Source organism: Desmodus rotundus, chromosome 3 (genome assembly GCF_022682495.2).
Source record: "Desmodus rotundus isolate HL8 chromosome 3, HLdesRot8A.1, whole genome shotgun sequence".
Classification (NCBI taxonomy): Eukaryota; Metazoa; Chordata; class Mammalia; order Chiroptera; family Phyllostomidae; genus Desmodus; species Desmodus rotundus.
In genome coordinates, this window is record NC_071389.1 from 15,304,769 (window position 1) to 15,328,689 (window position 23,921).

Genomic DNA, 23,921 nt, shown 5'->3' on the forward strand with positions numbered 1-23,921 from the left:
TGCCTAAGAATAGTGTCCCGCTCATAGTAGATATTGAATAAATATTGGTTGAACCAAATACTATTATGGATGCCCTTGGGGAATAAAAGGTAAGCATTTTTGGCATGAGGGTTTCCTTGGTCTTCTGTACAAAATTGAGTGAAATCACCAGCCCTGGCCTTAAGGGGCTGCAGTGCCACCACTCACTCCTACTTATAACCTTAGGGCAGCCTCTTCCTTTCCCTGGTCCTCAGAGTCCACACCTATTGCAGGTGACCTCTGAGGGCCTTTCCATTTCTAAAATGGTGTGATTCTGTGTTTGTTTGTTTGTTTGTTTGTTAATCAAAGTCTGAGCCCTTGTGCCATTTGGCTGGAGCAGAGGAGGTTGGTTCTCAGGGGATGGGATGGGCTTCTCTGCGTCCAGCCATGGGGCAGGTGCATGCCCAACCGGGCCCTGTGCCTGGGCACTGGCGGGAGGGTGAGCCCACACTGACCTGTCAGGAGACCAGATGCCAGACCCATGACCATGTACAAGCTGAGTATCCCGATGCTGATGAGCCTAGAAATGACAAAGCAAAGATGGTCACATTCGGGTATCAGGCTGCAGATGTCGTGGGGACAAAAAGCACTACTTGCATGAGCAGTGACACTGTCAGGAAGGGCCATCAGGAAAACAATGTCCTCTTCCTGGTGGTACATTTCCCTGTCATTTTCCTGCAAAGCCATGCTGGCATGAAGGAAGGGAAGGGGCAATTCCAAGATCCTGTTTGGCTCACACTCATCCTCAGAGCCCATGGGTAATGAACCAGACCAGGAGTTAGAAAAACCAAGTTCAAGTCCCAGTTCTGTCACTAGTTGCGTGACCCTGGGACAGTCACTTAACCACTTAGAGCCCAGAGTTTCCTCATTAGGCAACTGAAAATCAAGTCAAGGAGGGGTGTAGTTTGGGTATCAGACCATCTTCCTTGCCTTCCCCCCTTGAACATGCTTCCCTGTTTGCTCTCCTTCAAGGCAAGCCCAGGACTTCCCTTAATGCAAGTAGGCGGCCCTGGGAGGACATTAAATGACCTTGCAGTAGACAAAGGTTTCTTACACAGGGCACACAAGAGCTAAGCATAAAGAGAACAGTGGTACCTTGGACTACATTAAAATTGATAGCTGTTCATCAAAAGACACCCTGAAGAAAGTGAAAGGTAACCCACAAAGTGGAAGAAGGTATTCACAATACATGTATCTGACAAGGGATCTATATTCAGAACATATAAAGAATTTCTACAAATCAATAAGAAAAAGACAAAAGATGCAATAGACAAATGGGCAGAAGAACTTGAATAGACATTTCAAGAGAAAAAAACATTCAAGTGTCCTAAAAGCCTATGGAAAGGGTTCCACTTCATCATTAGGGAAATTAAAATTCAAACAATGAGTTCAGTGGTTACCTGGCTGATACGCAAAGGAAGGAACACCTGGAGTGTGAGAGAATACATTGATAAAGGGGACTCTCGTGGATAGACTGGTGCAAACCACAGTGGAGAACTGGTAGTACCCACTAATGTGGGTGCGTGAACACTGCATGACCCGAGAATTCTACTTCTAGCCACGTATTCCCTAGAAGTGCTACCCATGTGTTCCCCTAAAAAGTGTTAGAATGTTTATAGCAGCAATACTAGAATGTTCATAATAGTTCCAAACTGGAAACTACCCGAATGGTCATCAGTAATGGGTCACTAAACTGTGCTGTACTCACACAATGGAACATTGTTCTAACTGTGTTTTCTTGGATTCTATAATTGCTCTACTAGATACTCACTTTTCAATCACAGTTTACATTCGATATTACTTTACATTAGGTTCAGGTGTACAGCATAGTAGTTGGACCATCATATGCTTTACAAAGTGATTCCCCTGATATTAGAAGTTGCATTTCTAACCAACTCCCAGGTGATGCTGATGCCGTTGGAAATCCCTGCTCTGGGAGAGCCATGGAATCACAGAATTTGGGGTCTACAAGGACAAGTAAGTGGTCCAGACGTTCCAGGTCAGTGGCCCATGAGCAGCATTTGGTGCACATAATTTTTCTAAAGATTTCTAATCTTTTGCCATTGCTTTGGGAGAGTATCTAGCATTTTTCTGAATTAACTTACTAAATCCTCTTAACCCCATGGCTCCTGGCCTCGGGCAGCTGCCGACAACCGCGTGCGAGCAGGCATTCTCACTGCCTTCATTTACAACTGGGTGACTGAAGCTCAGAGAAGTTAGGTAGCACGCCCAGCTAGGAAGAGGTCAAGGTGAGCCTGATTCCACAGCACACTCTTCACCATGACCTACACCATCAGAGGTTGAAAAATGGACTCGACTGGCTTGGGTCTGATTTCCCTGCTCTGTCTGCTGTTGGGGAGCCTCAGGACTATCTGCCTTTGCCCTGCACCTAGGCTTCCCCCTTTGGAAAGAAGCAGCCTGAAGAAGTGGTGACTCCACACAAGTTAGGGGCTAGGCAGAATTTCTGAATAATATTGGCCAACAAATAGTCACTGTGGTCTGCTGAGTACCTGGCCCTGAATGCACGTGCTCCAGCTAAGGGCTCTGGGCACATTTCTTCCTGAGTTAGGTCGGGGTATTAAGAAGGTGAGGCAAGCAACTCACATGGAAGTCGTGGTCCAGCCTTTCTCGAGCATCGTCAGGACGATGTAGGTGACCCCTCCGAGCAGGCCCGGCAAGCCAAACGTGTAGTGCACACCGCCAGTGTCGTGGATGCCTAGTATGTGGTTAAAACACACCTGGGAACAAACGTCATTATAAACAGATTTACATATGAGACTGGCATTTCCTACCCACCCTTTTCACAGATCCTTGGCATCCAGGGCCACCAAAAGGAGATGGGCTTTAGGGCTCACCCAAAGAAGCACACCTCTGATTTGACTGTGTGCTCACACCACCTGGGGAGCTTGTTAAGCTGCAGAGTCAGATGTAGTGGCTCTGGGGCCTGAGATTCTGCATTCCCAACAAAGTCCCAGGGAATGCCAGTGCTGCTGGCCCACAGACTGCACTTTGAAAAGCAAGAATCCAGCCCAGGCACTACTCACATTTTGGGCTATACTTCTGTGATGTGAAGGGGCTGTCCTGTGCATTGTAGGATGTGTAGCAGCATCCTTGGCCTGTACCCTCTAGATGCCAGTAGCACCCCCAGACCAGTGTGTCAATCAAGAATGTCTCCAGGTATCGTCAGTAGTCCCCAGGAAGTAATTAAGACCTCCTGGTCTAGTCCCAACTTACCTGCCATCCCAAAGACAACATGGCCAATTAGAATAAAAATCAGAAGAAAAGAATCTGACCACACCTTCAGACTCCCATTCAATGCTCCTCCACCTCACCACATAGCCTCCCAGATGGCCAGGAGCCAGCAGATGTGCATTCAAATGAGCATTGATCGGGCTACTTCCTGCCTTAGGCTCCCCATGGTCTTCCAAATAAAACTCCAGACTCCTCAACTAGCTCAGGAGATACGCCTGAGCACCTGCCATCTCTCCAGACTCTGGTCCCCCCACGCTCCCAGGTGAACCCAGTGCTTCGGTCATGAGAATGTTTTTCTGTTTCCCATTTGGGCCACAGGCTCTTCTCACTGTTGAGCCTTCAAACATGCTGTTCCTTCTGCCTGGAATACATTTCCCACTTCTTTGCCTGGCTGATGCGAGTTATCTGTCAACGCCCAGCTGAGACATCCTCTGCGCTGGGAATAATTTCCTGACCCATCTCAGGTTGGTTTAGATGTGCTCCTGGAGCAGTTAGCACACTGAGTTGTGCTTATTTGTCCATTTTATTCACTACACAATAGCTTGGGAAGTAAGATACATGTTAAAACATATGTGATGAATGAATGCATGCATGAATGGATGAATAAGTGAATGAATAAATTAGTGAATTATCTTTCTTTTTTAAATTCTCAACCAAGATCATGCTTATTGATTTTAGAAAGAGGGGAAAGGAGGGGGAGAGAGAAGGAGAGAAACATCGATGCAAGAGAGAAACATCGATCAGTTGCCTCTTGTACTCACCCCAACAGGGGACCAAACCTGCAACCTAGGCATGTGCCCTGACCAGGAATCAAACCTGCAACCTTTTGATTTATGGGAAAACGTTCCAACCAATTGAGCCACACCGGCCAGGGCTTGAATCATCTTTGAATCATTCCCCCAGTGACAGAGTCGGGAAACTGAAGCGGGGAAAACGGTGGACGCTGAGCCTGGTGATAACTTACACATTTTTTGCTGCGTACTTCCCCCTTTCATTACAGGGCCTCGAAGCCAGCGGACATAAAAGACATCTGTTCTCATTCCAAAGATGAAAAGCAGACTGCCCCATCTCTGCTCAGATCAAACTGTTGGTAAGTTCCTCCCGGAGTTGCAACTGCCTCCGTCAATATCCTCTTCAGTCAAATTTAGATTCCTGTGCCACCCAAAGGTGTATTCCTTTGTTCTCCACCAAGCCTTCAAACCCACGAAGATTTGCTGATCCTAAATATTTCTGTTAGAAGTGTGTCATAACAAATTGGCTCTAATAAAGTATTTTGGTATTATCCGCGCGTGTTGGATATTACAGGAAGAAAAATCCATCCACTTAGAAGAACTAAACAATCAGAAGTGGATATGACCTGGTTTCTGGGTCCTGCCCATCTTTCTTCTGGGTGCTGCCCTTCCCAACCCCCGTTCTCATGGTTCATGGGCAGCAACCATATGTGTATGACATGCCCCACCCCCACCCCAGCCAAAGGTGGGCACATGATCTAAGTTAGACCAATGAGCCCCTTCTTCAAAGAACTTAGAATTTGGGCCAAGAGTTGCTTTCTTGGAGAGAGAGACTACATTCTACCGTGTGGAATAGCAGTAGGAGAACAGAAAGGAAGTCTACGAAGAATAAAGTAGATATTCAGGTAAAACAAAGATATTCAGGTCAGGGACTTCTTGGGCTCCCCACAACACTCTCCCATCCCTGGTGCCAGCCATTCCTGAGTCCCCAGCAGCATTCCTTTCCTTGGGTTCCATGACATCCCAGTGGCCTTATAACAGACTCTCCCTTCTGTCTGAGCAAGCTTGAACGGGTTCTGTTACTGGCTCCCCAGATCCTAACAAATGCACCATCCAACCTGGGTGGGTCCCTCACCCAAACTTTGAAGCTAAACGGAGTGAGTGCCAACACCTGTCTAATGCAGCCCATAGTACCATATGGGGGCCCACCGTGGTTCCAGGGTCCTTCTGGTCTAAGACAAAGCAGAGGGTTTTAGCCGCCCAGCTCCTTACCGGCAGGCATTTGGCTCCCCCGATGGAGATCAGCCCAGCCATAAGGCCCAGCACCATGGCAAGCCAAGGGGATGAAATCAGGTGACCCGGGACACTCATCGCCACACCTCCCGCCAGCACTGCATTGTGGATGTGCATCTGCAAAGAAACAGCTTGTGGGTGAATGAAGTGAGGCACAGAGAGGACAGCATCTCGCCCGAAGGTCTTCATCAAGCTGGTAGTAAGGCAGCACCGCCGTGTGCTCCCTGCTTCACTGGTCCTGAGACCAGCCACTCCCCTCTGTTGAGACTACCTGGCCTGTGTCCATGGTCTTACCTCACCCCACTTCTCAGGCTCAGGGGGCAGTTGCCCTGTTGGGAGGCATTTGGGGAATCAGCTCGAAGGAATAATTACTCGGCACTCAGCCACCCTGGCACTCATTAGTGATGTGTCCTTGGGCTCTGCGCAGCCCAGTGCTTCACCTTTCCTCCGGAAGACGGGGGTTTGGGTTATACCTGCTTAATGCAGGTTATTGTAAGAATTAAATGAGTTACCACACATAAAACCCTTAACCCAGTGCCTGGCATGGAATGTAAGTTAATGCTCAAGAAATAAAAGCCATAGTTATTTGTTTTTATTATTTTTATTGGCTACTTGGTGCCTATGGCACTCTGCATGACTGAACCCAACAAATTGGGTCCAAAATCACAGCTCCGCTCTGTCCTTCACTCCTCTAGACCTGGGCCTTGCCTTCTCTTACACTTCTTACCCCTGCCCCGCTCAACTCTAACCAGGTCTAGCTGCTCTGGGCTTCCCTGCCTGATGGCCAAACCCAACCTTGTCTGATCCTAGACTCCTTGTCACCGCGGAGCTCACTTGTGAGGATACCTACCTCCCCTTAGTACTATTAACCTGCCATCGGCGGCCACATTCTCTCCACTCCAGGCCCCAAAGTCTGTCTAGACTTTTCCTCACCCCCTCTGGCCAGCTGACCCCAGGCCTGATCAACATGGGAACTTGTTTTGTCTTTCCCTCTACACTCTCACCATCTCCCCGCCCCCACCCCTCATCCCCCCAAAGTCACACGTGATCTCCCGGCTCCATCGATAACAGCAGCTAATGTTCGCCCAGCACTTTCCCCATAGAAAGCACTTGGCATACAAAATTTAAGTGGCTTAACCAAGTCCACGTAGCCAGGTTAACATACTTCTTTACTTTTGATTTTTATCATTCCAATCTTGAAATTTCTTGGGGTAAGGGGAAAGTTGACTAATTCTATTCTAGTTCTTCTCTGCAGACTCTTGCTCATGGAGGCTGGCTTTAGTAACTAGCAGAAACGGGGTTCAAACCTGGGTCTGTTAGATGTCAATGCTGATGACTAAATCAGCACCCCACCCCCCGCCCCCGCCAGTAAGCCTTTGATCATTGCAGTCTCCCAAGGTCCAGTGCCCACTTGACAACCTGGTGCTCTTCCTTGTGCTCCATGGCACAGGAGACAAGGCTCCATCACCAAGCATGCACTTTCCCAAACCATGGGGCTGGTGCTGGGGGGAGCAGGCGTGAGTATGTGTGCCGGGCCCAGAAAACCCACGTGCTGCCCAAGGCGCAGCCCCGCTCCTCACCATGTTGATCTTTCCGTGGGGGTGAGCCAAGGCCGACATGGAGATGGCCGTTACTGTGCTGACTGCAAGAGCATAGTAGGTGTTCATCACGGCATTCCTCTTTTCTTCTTGTGTTGACAGCAGAACGGAGTTGAAACTCGGCCAGAAGATCCACAAGCAGAGGGTTCCTGGGGGCATAGAGGGTCATTGGCCAGAATCCGCACTCCTGCTCCAAAGCCCAAGCCTTGCGGACTTCAGACAGGAGACTCCTAGAGCTGGCAAATCTCAGCTTCGTCACTCTCTAGCCATGTGACTGTGGGCACGTTGTGTTCTTTCTGAAATCTAAAGTTGGTGGGGCCCAGCTAACATACTTCACAGGCAAGGAAACCAAGGCCCTGAGATTTCAGATCACCAAACCCCAAGCCTCCTAACCCTGGCCTTGTGACGGTCAAATGCTTATTTCAAAAAATTAACATGCTGCTTTCATTCAGCCCCATGGCCTGACATTCAGGTGCCTGCTGTCAAGCTCACTGGCTGATTTCCTCTAAGCCTCTCCCAGCAGTCTGAGTTCATCATTTTCACGGCAGCTTTTCAAAGAACACCACCGTTACTCCTCTGTTCCCACCCCTCATCCTTCCTCCACTTCATTGTGGGGGATACCCAACTCTCTTCACTCATCCAAGTGTCTCCTCTCATTTGGATAAGAATGAAGAGAGGACCCTAGAGCAAAAGGCTTCATTCAAAGGTCTGAATTCATCAAACACCACTTGGGAAAATAAGTCATTGTAAAGAGGCTTCAGACACCCAGGGCAGGTTGGTGAAAGAGAGAAGTTTTCTGCAGAGCGTTTTGGAGCCGCTTGCTCACTCCGCGTACGAAACCACTCACCACCTTGTCCTTACCCAGCATGGCAAGCAAACTAGAGCTTGTTGCCCTCTGGTCTTTCTCCTCCACTTCCTTAGGCAGAGGTCTTGAGAGGCACCAGGCCACAGTGAGCCCAAAATAGGCCGCAAATACGTGGATGTGCATCATGTTTAAGTGGTCGTCCATCTGCAACGAAACCCAGTGGGAGCAGTGTCAGTGCCCTCTGCCCACAGGCAAACCCTGCTGTTCCCTGGACAAAATTCTGAGCTTCGTATAGGAGGTGTGACCTGAAGTCACGAGACTGGTGTTTGGAGTTTATCCAGCCCAGCAGTTCCCCTGTCAGAGTTCCCACGAGTAGCTGAGTGTTCATTCCAGGGAGGTTGCAAGTTGGTTTTATCAGTAGCTTTTATTTTATATTTTTATCCTTTACCTGAGGACATTTTTTCATTGCTTAGAGAGAGAGAGAGAGAGAGAGAGACATAGACATGGATGTGAGAGAGAAACATCAACTGGCTAACTGGCTGACTCCCAAACATGCCACAACCTAGGCATGTGCGCTGACTGGGAATTGAACCTGCAACCTTTCAGTGTACACTCCAAGCACTTGAGCTACCCGGCCAGGGCTTATCAGTAGCTTTCAAATACTTTTGGCTGAGAATTGCTTAGGTGGGGTCAAAAGCCACATGATCATACACCCTCACTACTTACTACTTTTCAGCAGAATTTCACGGAGTTATGAGTGATATAAACTTTGCAATATGAAACAGCTAGACTTCTCAAAACTGAACTGAAGTCTTCGGTAAATTCTAGGTATATGCTAATTTTGCTTCATGAATATCAAATTTAGTCATCTTTACTAACTTGCTTAGTGGGCTACTCCTAAATCCTGTCAACTATGCCTTCAAAAAATGTCCCGAATTGGCAGAATTTTACCACCCCAGCTCGCTGACCTCACCTTGGTTTAAGCCACCATCACCACAACCCAAAATTATCACAATAACCTTCTTAACTAGTGATCAAAGTTAACATCATCAGTAATGAGACAAATGCCACTACCTTGCTGAATGATCTTGGATAGTGCCTCTCCCTCTCTGATCAGCCTTCATGTTCCTCGATTATATCTGACCACAGGGTCTCCACTGTAGCAGAAGAGCTGGGAAAACCATTTGGTCTGGCCTCAGCCTGAGTTAGATGTTTGACTATCTTCCCCAATGAGATCACACATATTGTTAGGGACACCCATTACTTGGTCCAAAAGAAGATGCTGGCCATGCAGCTTGCTGGACCACAGCTGGCGGGACCGCTGGAATTAATTATCTTTTTATACATCCCACGATTATCTTGTGATTCCTACAGTATCATATTTGGGAAGTTAAAGGCTTTTATATGCTATGTTTAAACATTTAGCATAGGTCACATTTTTATAACCCCATTGGGGCGTGGCTTTAATTTTTAAAATCCCAGAAGCCTCACCAAATGGGGGCCACCCTTTGCACCTCCTCACCCTTCCTCATAGAACCCACTCACACTGAGGAATTTCTTGTTCATCATCCTCGTGGCACCAAAGGCTGTCACCTCCATCAGCACCATGACCAGGAGCTGCACTAGGTTGGCCTTCCCCAGGACAGCACCCGCTGAGATCAGCACAGACATAGCGCTCACGGTGGCCTGCTGGATGCTGCGGAGAGAGGGCGACACAGTGATGGCTAAGGAGGAAGGATGCCTCTCATCCACCCACTCCTTTAACAAACACTTGTTGAGGATCTGCTACTCTCAGCCTGGCACTGTTCAAGAAACTCAGGGCACAGTAGGAGAACAAGAAGGCAATGTTTCTGCCTTCATGCAGGACGGATGCTGCCCAGCCTGCGGTTTCCTTCATCCCCTTCTTCCATCAGGTTGGCATCTACACTCTGAGAGATTGATCTCGCATCCATACTGACGATGCTCAGAGGTTCTCATAGGTACGTTACTGTGAGTTACAGAGGCCAAATGTTCCCTAGGGCCTCCTTTCTGGGATCTGACAACCGGGACTCTGCTTATGGCTTTTCTTCCGCCGTCATCACTTACAAATGCTCAATAGAGGGCGCTCTTCACCTGCGCACCCCGCCAGCCCCCTTCATCTGCTCTCCCACGGGATTGGGAAGTAGGATGAGCCTGGCTTCCAGTCTCTCCAGTCTCAGCTTTACCGCTTGAGCGGCTTTTAATCTCACTGATCCTGTTTCTCCATCTGTAGACTGATAATAAAATTATCTCATGGCAGTACTGTGGGGATTAGAACAAACATTCGTGCCTGTGTGTATCACGACAGCACGAAGCACTGAGGAGTGGAAGCAGGCATTATTAGGTCTATTACTGATTCCTTCCTCCCTTTGACAAATGAGCAAGCTCAGTGCAGGGATTCAGAAGGTGAAAACAATTTTTGTTCTTGAGGAACTTGTGATTCAGCTGGAGAGACAGGGCTGACATCATGAACCCTGATGCCACTATCTGTGTTATAAGGGGGCTAAAGGGAGACCCCGAAGAAACAGAATAGTGTGGACTGGACTAGTCAAGGAGGGCTTCCTGGGGGAGATGGCACTGAATACAGCAATCCATGGTGGTTAAACCAACCCATCCTCCCATGGGTACCTTTCTCTGAGACCCATCCCTCCCTGGGAGTTGATAATGATGATGCTACAACCACCACCATGATAATAACTTTTTTAATAATCAAAATAGTTTATATTATAACTTAAAATAAGATTCTTTCACATAAAAATAGCAAACTATAATTAGTGCTTTTCCTACCCTCTTAGGAAAAGGACATTAAAAAATGCTGGACATTAAGACATTAATTGCTTTTCTTATATTTAATTTCCACATTTCACATTTGCTATCCAAATTTTACCAAGATCTAGTTCACTTGTCCCTTACACAGTATTTCGCATTGTATTTATTATTTTAGAATTGCATTTATTAGCTTGTGGTTATTGAGCATTTGGAATATGGCTAGTCCGAGTTGAGATGTGTTTATAAATGTAAAATATACTAGAATTTGGAGAGTCAGTATGAAAAAAGGAATTTAAGAACATGATAGTAATTTATTGAGCATCCTGTATACTAGGCTTGCAACCATATCACCTCATTTAAAGTTTTTTCAATTACAGTTGACATTCAATATTATTTTATATTAGTTGCAGGTGTACGGCACAGTGATTAGACATTTATATAATTTATGTGGTGATCCCTTCATAATTCCCGCATCCACCTGGCACCATACATAATTATTACAATATTATTGACTATATTCCCTGTGCTGTACTTTACATCCCCATGACTATTTTGTAACTACCAATTAGTATTTCTTAATTTCTTTACCATTTCCACCCAGCCTCTCAACTCACCTCCCTCTGGGGCCATCAGTTTTTTCTCTGTATCTATGAGTCTGTTTCTAGCTTCTTTTGCTCACTTATTTTGCTTTTTATATTTTTTAAAAGGTTTTATTTATCTATTTTTAGAGAGAGGGGAGGGAGGGAGAAAAAGAGGGAGAGAAACATCAATGTGTGAGAGAAATATTGAGTGGTTGCCTCCTGCACGCCCCCAACTGGGGACGGACCTGGCCTGCAACCCAGGTACATGCCCTGACTGGGAATTGAACCAGTGACCTTCCAGTCTGTAGGCCAACACTCAATCCACTGAGCCACACCAGCCAGGGCTATTTTGTTCTTTAGATTTCACATACAACTGAAATCATATGGTATTTGTCTATCTCTGTCAGACATATTCCACTTAGCGTAATACCCTGTAGGCCCATCTATGTTTTTGCAAATGGTAAGATTTCATTTTTATGGTCAAGTAATATATCATTGTATATATGGACCACATCTTTATTCACTCGTCTGTTGATGGGCATTTGGCCTGCCTCCAATCTTAGCTTTGTAAATAATGTTGCAATGAACACAGGGGTTCATACATATATTTTCAAATTAGTGTTTTGGGTTTCTTCAGATATATACCCAGAAGTGGAATTGCTGGGTCATAAGGCAGTTCTATGTTCAATTTTTTGAGGAAGCTCCCTACTATTTCACATAGTGGCTGTACCAATTTGCAATCCCGCAAACAATGCATGAGAAACTTTCCACCTTCTCACCAGCACTTGTTTGTTGACTTATTGACAATAGCCATTCTGACAGGTGTGAGGTGATATCTTACTGTGGTTTCAATTTTCATTTCTCTGATAATTAGTGATGTTGAGTATCTTTTCATGTGTCTATTGGCCATCTGTATGTGCTTTTTAGAGAAATGTCTATTCAGGTCTTCTCCTTATTTCTTTTCTTTTTTTATTTTTTAAAGATTTTATTTATTTATTTTTAGAGGGAGGGGAAAGGAGGGAGAAAAAGAGGGAGAGAAACATCAATGTGTGGTTGCCTCTTGCACGCCCCCTACTGGGGACCTGGCCCACAACCTAGGCATGTGCCCTGACTGGGAATCGAACCAGCGACCCTTTGGTTCGTAGGTTGGCAGTCAATCCACCGAGCCACACCAGCTATGGTTTCGTATTTCTTAATTGGATTTTTCTTTTTTTGGTGTTGAGTTGCATGAGTTCTTTATAAATGTTGGATGTTAACCCTTTATTGAATGTATTATTGATGAATATATTCTCCCATTCAGTAGGCTGTCTTTTTGTTTTGTTGATGGTTTCCTTTGCTGTGCAAAACTTTTTAGTTTAATGTAGTTCCATTTGTTTATTTTTACTTTTGTTTTCCTTGCCTGAGGAGATAGATCAGAAAAAAAAGATATTACTAAGAACAATGTCAGAGATTTTAATGCTTATGTTTTCTTCTAGGAGTTTTACGGTTTCAGGTCTTACATTTAAGTTTTCAATTCATTTTGAGTTTATCCTTGTACATGGTGGAAGAAGGTGGTCTAGTTTCTTTTTTTGCATATATTTGTCCAATTTTTCCAACACCATTTACTGAATAGACTGTCTTTACCTCATTGTATATTCTTGCCTCTTTTGTCATATATTAATTGAACATATAGACATGGGTCTATTTCTGGGCTCTCTATTCTGTTCATTGATCTATGTGTTTGTTTTTATGCCAGTACCAGGCTGTTTTAATTACCATGACCTTGAAGTATAGGGAACCTGTGCATGTGGTAAATGTAGCCCAGCCCCTGATTCAGAAAACCTATGGGGAGTGAGGTGGGCACACAGGAGCCAAACCCACGGGTCCTCCCATGGGGAATCAGGCCTGCATTGTACCTAGGCTACCATGAGGTTTGCCTTTTGCTAAAACTCCCTCACCCTGGATTGAGGCAGCAAATGTTTACTGCATATCTCCAAAGTAAATTCCTAAAGTCTGTCCTAAACCTCCCAAGTATGGAGTGTAATCAGTTCAACCACTTTTCCCCTTGCATCTGAAACATCCTTCTCTTTGAAGTAATCAGCAACATTCTTTCCTTTGTTATCTGTAAAAGGTAATCACCTACAGTGAACCTGTGCTTGGTACATGAGGACCATCCTCGATGTCACGTACCCAGAAAAACAATAAAAGCCTGTCCAGGCAGGGATTGGGGCCCTCTCTCTCACTTAGAGAGCGACCATGCCACCCCTTTAATCTCCACAGGACTTCTGTGGTCTGTGTGAATTTGTTCATCGCAGCCACAACACACGGACCCCGCGGGCCAGGGTCTGCATCATTGAAGTATAGTTTGATGTCAGGTAGTGTGATTCCTTCAACTTTTCCTTTTTTCTCAAGATTTGTGTGGCTGTTTGGGTCTTTTGTGGTTCCATATAAATTTTAAGATTATTTTTTTCTGGTTCTGTGAAAAATGTCATTGGTATTTTGATAGGGATTGCATTGAATCTATAGATTGTTTTGGGTAGTGTGGACCTTTTAATGATGTTAATTCTTCCAATCCATGAACACAGTATATGTTTTCACTTATTTGTATCATCTTCAATTCCTTCCTTTAGTGTCTTTTAATTTTCTAAGTACAGGATTTTTACCTCCTTGGTTAAATTTATTCCTAGCTATTTAAATTTATTTTTTGGTGTAATTATAAATGTTTTCTTAATTTCTCTTTCTGATAGTTTATTATTATTGTACAAAAAATGATACCAGTTTCTGAATATTAATTAACTTCATATCTTGCTACTTACTGAATTTCTTTATTAGTTCTAGTAGTTTCTTGGTGGAATTTTTAGGTTTCTCTGTGTATGGTATTATGTCATCGACAAATAATGACAGCTTTACTTCTTCCTTTCCAGTTTGGACGCCTCTTATTTCTTTTTCTTGTCTGATTACTGTGGCTAGGATTTTCTCATTTAGATTTTAATCCCCCAACTAACCATCTATAAGTGGTGCTAGGGTACTATTCAGTACCTCCATTTTATGGAAGAGGACACTGAGACTAAAAGAGGAGACTTTGTTGGCAATGACCACACAGCTAGTTAATGACAAACATGAGGTTCAAACCTAGTTGGCCTGGATTCCAAGCCTGTGGTCTGAAGTCCGAACACAGCATCCCCAGTGTTTGCTACCAATGTAGAGTTCTGGCTCAGAACTTCAGAGGGAAGGTCAGAGGGCAAAGGGCAAGGGAAGGAGTCTCACAGGAACCAGGAATTATTTAGAATTCCTTATTATGTGAGGAAAACTAAGGACAAAGTTGAATAAGACCAGCCCCTGCCCTGAAGAAACTGGCCTAGGTGACTCAAGGCAGAACCAATTCAGTGCCAAGTCAGACTGCACAGTGCGGGTGAGGCTGAGGGAGAGGGAGAGCATCTGGGTGGTAGGCCTGACACCACCCACCAGCCCAGTCCGGCTGGAAAGGTCAGGAAGGAACCAATCCTTCAAATCTGTGATGCCAGTCTTAGCAGGGGTCATAGTTGGGAGGATCCAACCAGTTAGAGGTGGGGCAGGGAAGTTCACTCAGGCTGCAGATGACCTCTTCTCGTCTTTCTGGATTGAGTCAAGAATAAACAGGTCCCTGCGGGCAGGACCACAGAAGCAGGGAGCAGCCCACAGATTCCCGTAGACAGAGGAACAGGAGGCTGACGGCTTACGTGACCTATGTCCAGGCCGCAGGAATGCCAGACCAGGGCCACCACTGTCAGAGTTCCCCCAGAGCACCCTTCCTTTGCCACTTCCCATGTTGTTACTGAGGCTATTGAATCCCCATGGGGATTTGCTCTAAAATGATTTAGGAAAAAAAAAAAAAAAGTGGAGAGTTTTTTTTTTCAGGGCCAGTACGGCGCCAGCCAGACTGTTTAATGTCATGACTACTTAGATTGTGCTGGAAGATAATTAAAGCTAAAGCCGTGTCACCACTTAGCTATGTGACCCTAGGCAAGCACCTTCTGCTCCTTGAGCCTTGCCTGTACACCAGGTTGGGCCCCTACTAGAAGCGTTACACAAAATAGTTTGTCAAGTGCCAGGCACAGCGCCTAAGTCAGTGGCTGGCTCATGGGCAGATGTTCAAGAGCAGTGCCAGGAGGTTTAGCAGGGTCTTAGAGGGGAGGACGGAGTGACCTTGAGAGATGGCAGGTTCCACAAGATACCTAACATGACATTTACAATCATCTGGGCAGGACAGGGATTCAGAGTTACTTAAAACAAACAAAAATGATTTGAGGAAAAGTTTTACCTAGTTCCTCCTGTCAAGTGCTCGCTAATGCTTTCTCTTTGGAGTGTCCAGCTCGACAGATAGGTATACACCCTTGTATAAACCATTACCCAAGATAACAGAGAACATTAACTGCACCCCATAAGGCTCTTTTGTGCCCCTCCCTAACTAGTAGCCACCACCTTCCCCAGATAACCGTTATTTGGGCTTCTAGTAACATGGGCTAATTTTGCTGGTTCTTAGAATTTCATATAAATGCATCTAAATGGATCAAAATAAATTTAACGAAAGTAAAGGCACAGCTATTTCTTGTCGATCAGCATTTGAGAACTAAGAGTACTTTGTTTTTAAGAGACTGTCTAGCTGGTGCAACATCGCTTTTTCTTTCTGGCTTATCTCTATTCATTTTTCTTTGAGCCCATATTGATTGGGTAACTTTACAAAATCATATTCAGTAATAAAGAGAGGGAGAGCTGTAGGTCTGGGGTTGTCAGGTAAAATATATGGTGCCCAGTTGAATTTGAATTTTAGATAAACAATGAGTAATTTGTTAGTGTAAGGATGTCCTAAATATTGCATTGTTTTGGTGCTAGAAAGAGAAGGGGCCACCCTGGCTTTTCTAGAACCTACCCTCTCAGGCACCATACTCTCAAGGACCCAAACATGAGCCCACTGACAGTTACCTGGACAGTTTGATGACCATTTTCCCAAGGGAGGGCTGGTTCAGGAATCCATCCACCAGGACTGCCCACTGCACCCCAAGGGCCAGCATAAACAAGTTGAAGGCCACGCTGCTCCAGCTGTATCTCCACAAATACGAGGTGAGGAAGCCCAGGCCGATGGCCGCCATGACAGTGAAATCCTGGAGGAAGGCTAAGGGGGGTGACATTGAGGAGGAAGAAGAGGAGCAGACAAGGTAGAGCAGTGATTTTCAACCTTTTTCGTCTCATGGGACACAAATTAATTACTAAAAATCTGTGGCCCACCAAAAAATACATTTTTTGCTGATCTGACCAAAAAATAGGTATAATTTTGATTCATTCACACCAGATGGCTATTGTTGTGTTGGCTGTTGTCATTTTTTTTTTAAGCTGACAATCTAAGGCACAGGTAGCAAACACAAGGCCCGTGGCCCGAATCCGGCCCTCCACCTTGTTTTATCTGGCCGGGCACCTTGTTTCTAGCCTGCAGCAGCGCTGAGCTCAAGCTTAACTGTTCTGGAGTAGTTACATTTATACAGTCCTAAAATTACAACCGGCCTTTGAAGGCAACTGCGAGGCTGATGTGGCCCCTGGTGAAAATGAGTTTGACACCCCTGAGGGAAAAGAGATCAGTGCCCCTGACTAAATAGTCAGGTGTTGCTTGTTTTGAAAGTTCTGTGGCACACCGGTTGCAAATCGCTGAGATAAGGGTTGTGTGAAATTAGAGTTTTAGGGAATGACAGCTGGAAAGGATGTTAAAGATCATTTGAGAGCTTGGTCAAGTTACTTCGCCTCTTTGAGCCTCAGTTTTCTCATCTGAATAATGGAGGGTTCATGCCATTCAGGGCTGAAGGAGGGATTAGATGAGCTAAACTGGTTAAGCGTAAAGGTAGGGCCTGCCTGGCCCATCAACAGTGCTCAGGAAATGTAGCAGTTATTGTTATTATTAAACATCATGACGTGAGCAAGTGTAGAGCATCAAGGCCAGTGGTTAGCATGCAGCTGACACTCAGTACAGGTAGTCACTTCTGCTATTGGGGATCAGGTTCAACCTCCCGGTCACCAGCATGAGAAAATAAGGCCACAGAGGCTGGTGGCTTGGCTCAGGTCATGCACAGAAGAGGGAGGAGAAGCAGGGCCAGAGGGTCTGTTGGCAAGAACCAAATTATCTTTGCAGAAAACAGCCATCTCCCTTTGCCACCTGCTGAGTCGGACCTGGTGGGCCAGCAGTAAACACCAGGACTGCCTGGGTGACCCACACCTTCCCGAGCTCAGACCCAGTGCAGGGGCTGCTATGTCAGGTGAGTACAGGAGACTTACCTAGTGTTAGAGAGAGGTCCGGCAAAAGAAAAGGGGTGGATGCTTTCATTTAAATACAGGCCTGAAAAACGGTTAGCAGCTTGGTCTCTAGCACTAGGCAAGCATGGATTCAAATCAGAGCTCTGGCACTGGTCCAGCTCTGATGTCTTTATCTGGTTCTTTAACATCTCTGAGTTTTAATGACAGCCTACAGTTATTAAGTGTTTATCCTGTACCAACACTGCTTTAATCATTTTACATAAACCATCTCATTAGTTCTCACAACGACCCACAAGGTGGGTGCTGTTATTGTTACAGTTTTACAGATAGGAAAACTGAGGCCCGGAGGAGTTAAGGAACTTGCCCCAGCTGCTAGAACTAGGGTTTAACCCTAGAGGGTCCGCTCTGAATCCTGTACATTCAACTAAAACACTATCTGCCCTGTTGGTTTTCGCATCTGTGAAATGGGAAAAATAACCACACCACCTTGTATGGTCGGGTAGAATCCAATAGTATAGTGCTCAGAATCACTGAATTGTCAAGGCTATTTTAACAACAAACACCAACTATTTTTACATGTGTATAAATGTCTGGAGAGAGATCTTGAAGGAATTTTTTCCCCTTATAGATATTATATCTGGTTTGGGAGAGTTTTACTTTTAAAAAATTTTCAGTGTTTACATTTTCTACAACTAGTTGTAGACAGTAAACAAATTTATAAAAAGAAAAAGAAAAAAGCATTGGCTCTGAGTTCAGACAGTTCTGATTGATTCTAGCTCTATCATTCCCTATTAGGTTAAACCATATCAAATTGCCAACATTTGACCTTTTTTTGACTATGAAAATGGCAGTTTATATGTTTCGACTTCATAGCCGTGTGGCCTTGTAGCTTGCTGACTTCCCTCATCAGCTAAATGAGGGCAATTACCCCCCTCAGAGGGTACTGGGAGATGGGAGGGAAGTAACCTCCCATTCAAGTGCGTAGCACTGTGCCCGGCACATGGAGAACGCTCGGTGAGTAGAGGCTATTTCTTCACCACCACCACCACCACCACCACCACCACCACCACCACCACCACCACCACCACCATCACCATCACAGCAGTAAGAACTCACCTGGTCTCCATGGGTCTCCAAAGCCTCAAAAAGCCCCTTCGACTTACACTTAAATTCATCTTTGTTGAAAAATACACACACCTAGGGTCTCGCACATAGGGCTTGGGTGCTTGCTGATGTTCCTAATCAGTGTGACAACACCGGGATGTAGGAGGCCTCCGAGGACCAACATGGGATCTGGGGACTTGGGGAGCGGGTGAGAAGGGGGCGTTCAGGAGGACTCAACTTCGGGTACCTTCTTCTCTGACAAGACAGGGGAGAAGGGTGCAGGCAACGCCTGTTTCCAGCTTGCATCCTTTTAGGAGTGGGGCTGGGCCAGAGGTGGGCAGGGCATGTTTTGTACAGGGCTTCCTGTTGGGGTGGCTCGGACTCCTTCGGGAGCCAAGCAGAAAGCCATGTGTGTGAAGGGTGCGATGCCTACTTGGAAGTGGTGAGGCCTGCAGCCAAGTGGACACTGCACACCCCACTTTAGATACTCAAATTCAATCTTTTATTAAATGCTGCTGTTCAAACAAGCACACTTGCTGCTTCACAGCAACACTATAGGCATAGGGTTCAGAGTTCCTGAAGATTTCATGAATAGGGAGACCCTTCCATTTTCCTCCCATTTTATAGAAGGGGACCAGCGAGAGCCTGTGACTTCCTCAAGGCCACACAGCATGCCAGCAGCAGAGCCAAGCTCTGGATTCCTGGTACAGCGCCTTTCCACCAGGCTAGGCCATCTCTTGCTCTTGTTTGCCCGCGCTTCGCTAAGAGACCTTAGGCAAGTCCCTTGCCCTTTTTGGGCCTCAGTTTTCCTATCTAATACATGGGAGTTGGGCATGATACTTTCTCAGGACCTCACCATTCTGGAACATTCAGAGGAGGGTATCAGCGGGCGAAGAGAGGAGGGTCACCAGGATGAGGGCAGAGGCGGGGCCCTAAAGATGAGAAAGTCAGAGGACCTCGGGTGGGGGCTTCATCAGGCACAGCTGCCACCCCTGCTAGGTACAGGAGCTCAGGGTCTTCCTCCCCAAGACCCCACACTGTCCCTGAGGCAGGAGTTGTGATTCAGCCAGGGGGATGAAATTAGGGTGGCAGCTTCTGGGAGCTGTTGACAGAGCCTATTCAACCCACATTGGTCAGTAAATAACATTTGACTTCAGGCCCCTTCTTCTCTTACTGCCTGTACCCTCCTCTGTCCTCCCCCAGCCTCCCATGGTGCTGGGCCCACACCTGCTCATTGCCTGGACCCCCACTTCAGGGCTGGGTCCCAGCTGTGGGCATCCCTATTGGTGTCAGCTGCCATCTCTCGGAGCCTGCGTTACACCCACATCAGCTGCTTGTCTAATAAGCTCATGACTCTAAGGTGTCCAAGAGTGATAAGGGATGGACTAGCTCCAGGGCCTCAGTGCCTGGGCCCTGGTGGGGAGTTTTGCGGTCTAAGGCATGACTGGGAGAAAGAAAATCTAACCTGGGAGTCTAGCAGTGTGAGATGAGGCAATAATTACCATCATTGCAACAGCAGGCACGTGTGTGGTGCCCTCCGCATATCAGGCTGTTGTTCCAAGCACCTGACGGGCTTAACCTGCAACAACCTTGTGCTGTAGGTGCTATTTATTATCCCCGTTTTACAGATGGGTAAAGGGAGGCACAGAGAGATGCTGTAACTAACCCAGGTCACACAGCTAGCAAATGGCCGTGGGAGATCGGAACCCTGACCATTCGGCTATCACCACCGCACAATCCTGCCTCTCCATGCAGCACATATAGTGTAATGGTGAAGAGTGTGGTCTCTGAGTGAGGTTGTTAGAGTTCACAGCTTGGCTCCACCTCTGTGCCCCAGCCTCCTAATCTGTAAGATCGGAACCTACTCAGAGGATCGCTGTGAGCACTGAGCTTGCTAGCTCGTGCAGATCACTGGACCTGGCACCGGGTGCATGATAACTGCTACCAACTATTATCCCATGCCTGCCACTTGTTAGCTTGTGACTTTGGGCAACAGTGCCTGCCCTCCCCTCTCCCCTGCCCCGCCTCTGGCCTGGATGCCCCAGCGATTCTAGATTCTAGCTCTGCGTTCCCACATACCCTTGCCCCTCCTTCTAGCCTGTTGACACTTCAGCACCATCAGCTCTGAAGCTAGGACCACCTTCTGCCCTCAGGCTCTGGGCTTGACCTCCACACTGCTTTCTACTGCTGACTGGGAAGACCTCTGCAGGCCCAGACTGGGACCTGTCCGTGGAGCCTCATGCTGCCTTCCCCTCTCCACACCCTCTACTCCCACTCTCACGCCCGCAGCAGCCTGGGAAGAGAAAAAGAGATTTCTCAATCAGAGGAAAGTCAAAGCTAAGATGTGGAAGGCACCAGAATCTGGTGGTATTCTTGAGTCACTGGCAAAGCTCCTGTTGTCTTTCAGTAGATCTCCTTCCGACTTCCGAGGAGTACGGGGAGGGGGGGAACTGGGTGGTATACACAGTGCAGGACCCAGGCTTGTCCCCCAATCTAGCAGCCTTACAGTAGGCTCTGTGTGACAGATTTCTACAGCAATGCCCCCAGTGACTCATGCCTTCCAATGTAGATACCTCCCACCTGGGTTGGGCCTTGTGATTTGCTTTGGCCAATGGGACATTAGTAAACTTAATACAAATAAAGACTTGTAAAGCACCTGCGCATTGGGGCTTGCCCTCTGCTGCCACGTGAAGAAGTCTGGTAGCTAGCACCACACGGGCTAGCTGCCAGACATGTGAATGAGACCATCTGAGGCTGTCTGCCCCAGTCAAATCTCCAGGTTGGAGATGCATGAGTGACCTCAGATGAAACCAACAGAAGAAGCACATTGCTGAGCCCAGTCCCAAGTGCCGAACCACAGAATCATGATCCTGAGCAAATTAGATGGTTGCTATGTTAAGCCACTGAGTTTGGGGATGGTTTGTCTTGCAGCAATAGATAACTGATACATTCTGCTTTTCTTCAGTATCTCAGAGGCACCTCAACCCCAAGCATAAAATAAACATATCATTGTTTACTTATCCCACAGTCTGCCCCTCCCTGTGCCTCTCCTTTCACGAACTGGCACCTCCATTTGCCAAACCACACATCTGAAGCCATCTTTGACCACTCCCTCATTTTCACCAAGCACAGCTGATTTTATCTCTTGAATCCAACTCTTTGCTTCTCCTTTACTCCTCCTGCCCGTTTAGCCGCATCACAGGTTATCCAGACCAGTGGTCATCAGAGTAGGGAGCACATACCTCAGAAGATGCTCTAGACAATCCATAGGGACTGTTGAAGGGGATATTAGTACTTCTGGTTTTACTTATTTTTATTAAAAATATAAAAATTAAAAGTCTATTAATAATAAAAGCTAATATACTTATCAGACTTTATATGTGTTAATTATTTCAGTCCTTTCAACAGCTTGATAAAGTAAGAACTGTCATGTCACAGAGGTTGAAATGGAGGCAGAGAGAGGTTGAGTAATTTGCTCAAGGTCTCACAGCTAAGAGGCAGAGGATGGATGTGAACCAGTCTAACTCCAGTAGTTCTCAAAACTTCATGTGCATTAGAATCACTTCGAGAGGTTGGTAAAACAAGAGTGCTGGGCCGCAGCCCTGGAGTTCCTGATCAGCAGGTATGGACCAAGGCCTGGAAACCTGTTCTTCTAACCAGTTTCCAGGGGATGCTGGCCTGGGAGCCACAGTTTGAGAACCACCAATCTATGCTATTCTACCTCTAAAGGCACTTGGTAAAGTTTGCAACACTGCAGATATTTAATATTTACATTAACCCAGAAGCCTCCTCTTACTTGTACAGAATTTCAGATAGCTCGGAGCTGTCCTAGCTTTGGAAGGTGGCCTGAGGGAATATTGGAACCCTGGGAAGGGGTTGATATGTCTTTCTCCATTTCATCAGGTTGCAACTAATTGCAGGGTTTTTTTTTTTTAAATTTAACTTTATTATGGAAAATTTTCAGCGTGTGCAAAAACAGAGAGAGTAGCATGGGGAACCTCAAGTAGCCCTTTCCCAGCACTGATGATTGTCACATAAGGTCAGCCTTATTTTTATTATCCTTCTCCACTTGTTCTCTTCTCTTCACTTTTCTTTCATTCTTTCTTTCTTTCAGCACAAAGTAGACCCCAGACATTATTCCATTTCAATATGCTTCTCTAACAAACTGGGGCTTAAAAAAACCCCACTATGCTATTATTACATCTAACAAAACCAACAATAATTCCTGTATATCATATAATATTTATGCTATATTGATTCCCTGATTATCTCCAAAATGTCTTTTTTATTTATTTTTTATTTTTTAAAAAGATTGTTTACTTTTAGAGAGAGAGGAAGGGAAGGAGAAAGAGAGAGAGAGAGAAACATCAATGTGTGGTTGCCTCTCACACACCCCCTACTAGGGACCTGGCCTGCAACTCAGGCATGTGTCCTGACTGGGCATCGAACCAGTGACCTTTTGGTTCCCAGGCCCATGCTTGATCCACTGAACTACACCAACCAGGGCTCCAAAATGTCTTTTTTAGAATTGGCTTGTTTAAATAACTTATTGTAGTTTACATGGACTAGATTAGATTAAGTGGATTGGCAGATTAAATTACCTAGTTTTAATTAACTAACCTTCACAAAATGGACTAGTGGCTTAAATGACTTTTGCAATACTTCCCTTGTACAAATTCTTTGTCAGTCACATTCAAGGTTTTAAAAAAATGTCAGTCTAATCAGCTGGCAAGAAGTCAATCAACATCATTTGAAATTACCAAGAAGACTCTGAGAAATGAATTTCCATCCACTATTGGTGATGGTAACGCTGGACCTTACCTTGAGACTGACATCCTCCTGATCAGGAGTTAGAAAATATATTTCACTTTGATCTTTCAAATTTTCTAATTTGAATGTGTGTATTATAATGTACAAAATATATTCATGCACCATGACATATAAATCTCGTGTGGACTATAGGGAACCTAGCTCTGTGGTATGAGGAATGTAGCCCAGCACCTACTCGGAAAGGCCAGTGGGGAGCAAGGTTGGCACACAGAACCCATGCCCACAGATAGGTTTTCCCGTGGGGAATCAGGCCTGCATTGTACCTAGGCTACCATGAGGCTTGTTTTTGCTAAAACTCCCTCACCCTGGATTGAGGCAGCAAATGTTTACCTCATATCTTCAAAGTAAATTCCTAAAGTCTGTGCTAAACCACCCAAGTATGGAGTGTAACCAGTTCAACCACTTTTCCCCTTGCATCTGAAACATCCTTCTCTTTGAAGTAATCAGCAACATTCTTTCCTTTGTTATCTGTAAAAGGTAATCACCTACAGTGAACCTGTGCTTGGTAAATGAGGATCATCCTCAATGTCACGTACCCAGAAAAGCAGTAAAAGCCTGTCCAGGCAGGGATTGGGGCCCTCTCTCTCACTTAGAGAGCGGCGATGGGGTCCCTTTATCTCCACAGGACTTCTGTGGTCTGAGTGAATTTGTTCATCACAGCCAC

General features: G+C 45.9%; 2 protein-coding genes across 8 annotated transcripts in view; one reads left to right on the forward strand and one right to left on the reverse strand.

Moving 5' to 3' along the window:
- Positions 1-7,727, forward strand: part of TMEM50A (transmembrane protein 50A) — a 34,305-nt gene extending 26,578 nt beyond the window's left edge. The window contains exons 6-7 of one of the 2 annotated variants that reach the window (XM_053920556.2): positions 4,271-4,360; positions 6,995-7,727. In XM_053920556.2, coding sequence (XP_053776531.1) covers positions 4,271-4,360; positions 6,995-7,166 — 262 coding nt within the window. In that variant the 3' untranslated portion in view covers positions 7,167-7,727. The remainder of the gene's footprint in view (positions 1-4,270; positions 4,361-6,994) is intronic. The other variant, XM_053920555.2, reaches the window with a different exon arrangement.
- RHCE (Rh blood group CcEe antigens) overlaps positions 1-23,921 on the reverse strand; it is a 39,254-nt gene that overhangs the window by 13,252 nt on the left and 2,081 nt on the right. For all 6 annotated transcript variants that reach the window (XM_045190688.3, XM_045190687.2, XM_045190684.2 and 3 more), the window contains 7 exons: positions 16,007-16,196; positions 9,243-9,393; positions 7,754-7,901; positions 6,875-7,041; positions 5,274-5,411; positions 2,623-2,756; positions 474-538 (listed from right to left, as the gene is read on the reverse strand). In XM_045190688.3, the coding sequence (XP_045046623.2) occupies positions 474-538; positions 2,623-2,756; positions 5,274-5,411; positions 6,875-7,041; positions 7,754-7,901; positions 9,243-9,393; positions 16,007-16,173 (970 nt within the window). In that variant the 5' untranslated portion in view covers positions 16,174-16,196. The remainder of the gene's footprint in view (positions 1-473; positions 539-2,622; positions 2,757-5,273; positions 5,412-6,874; positions 7,042-7,753; positions 7,902-9,242; positions 9,394-16,006; positions 16,197-23,921) is intronic.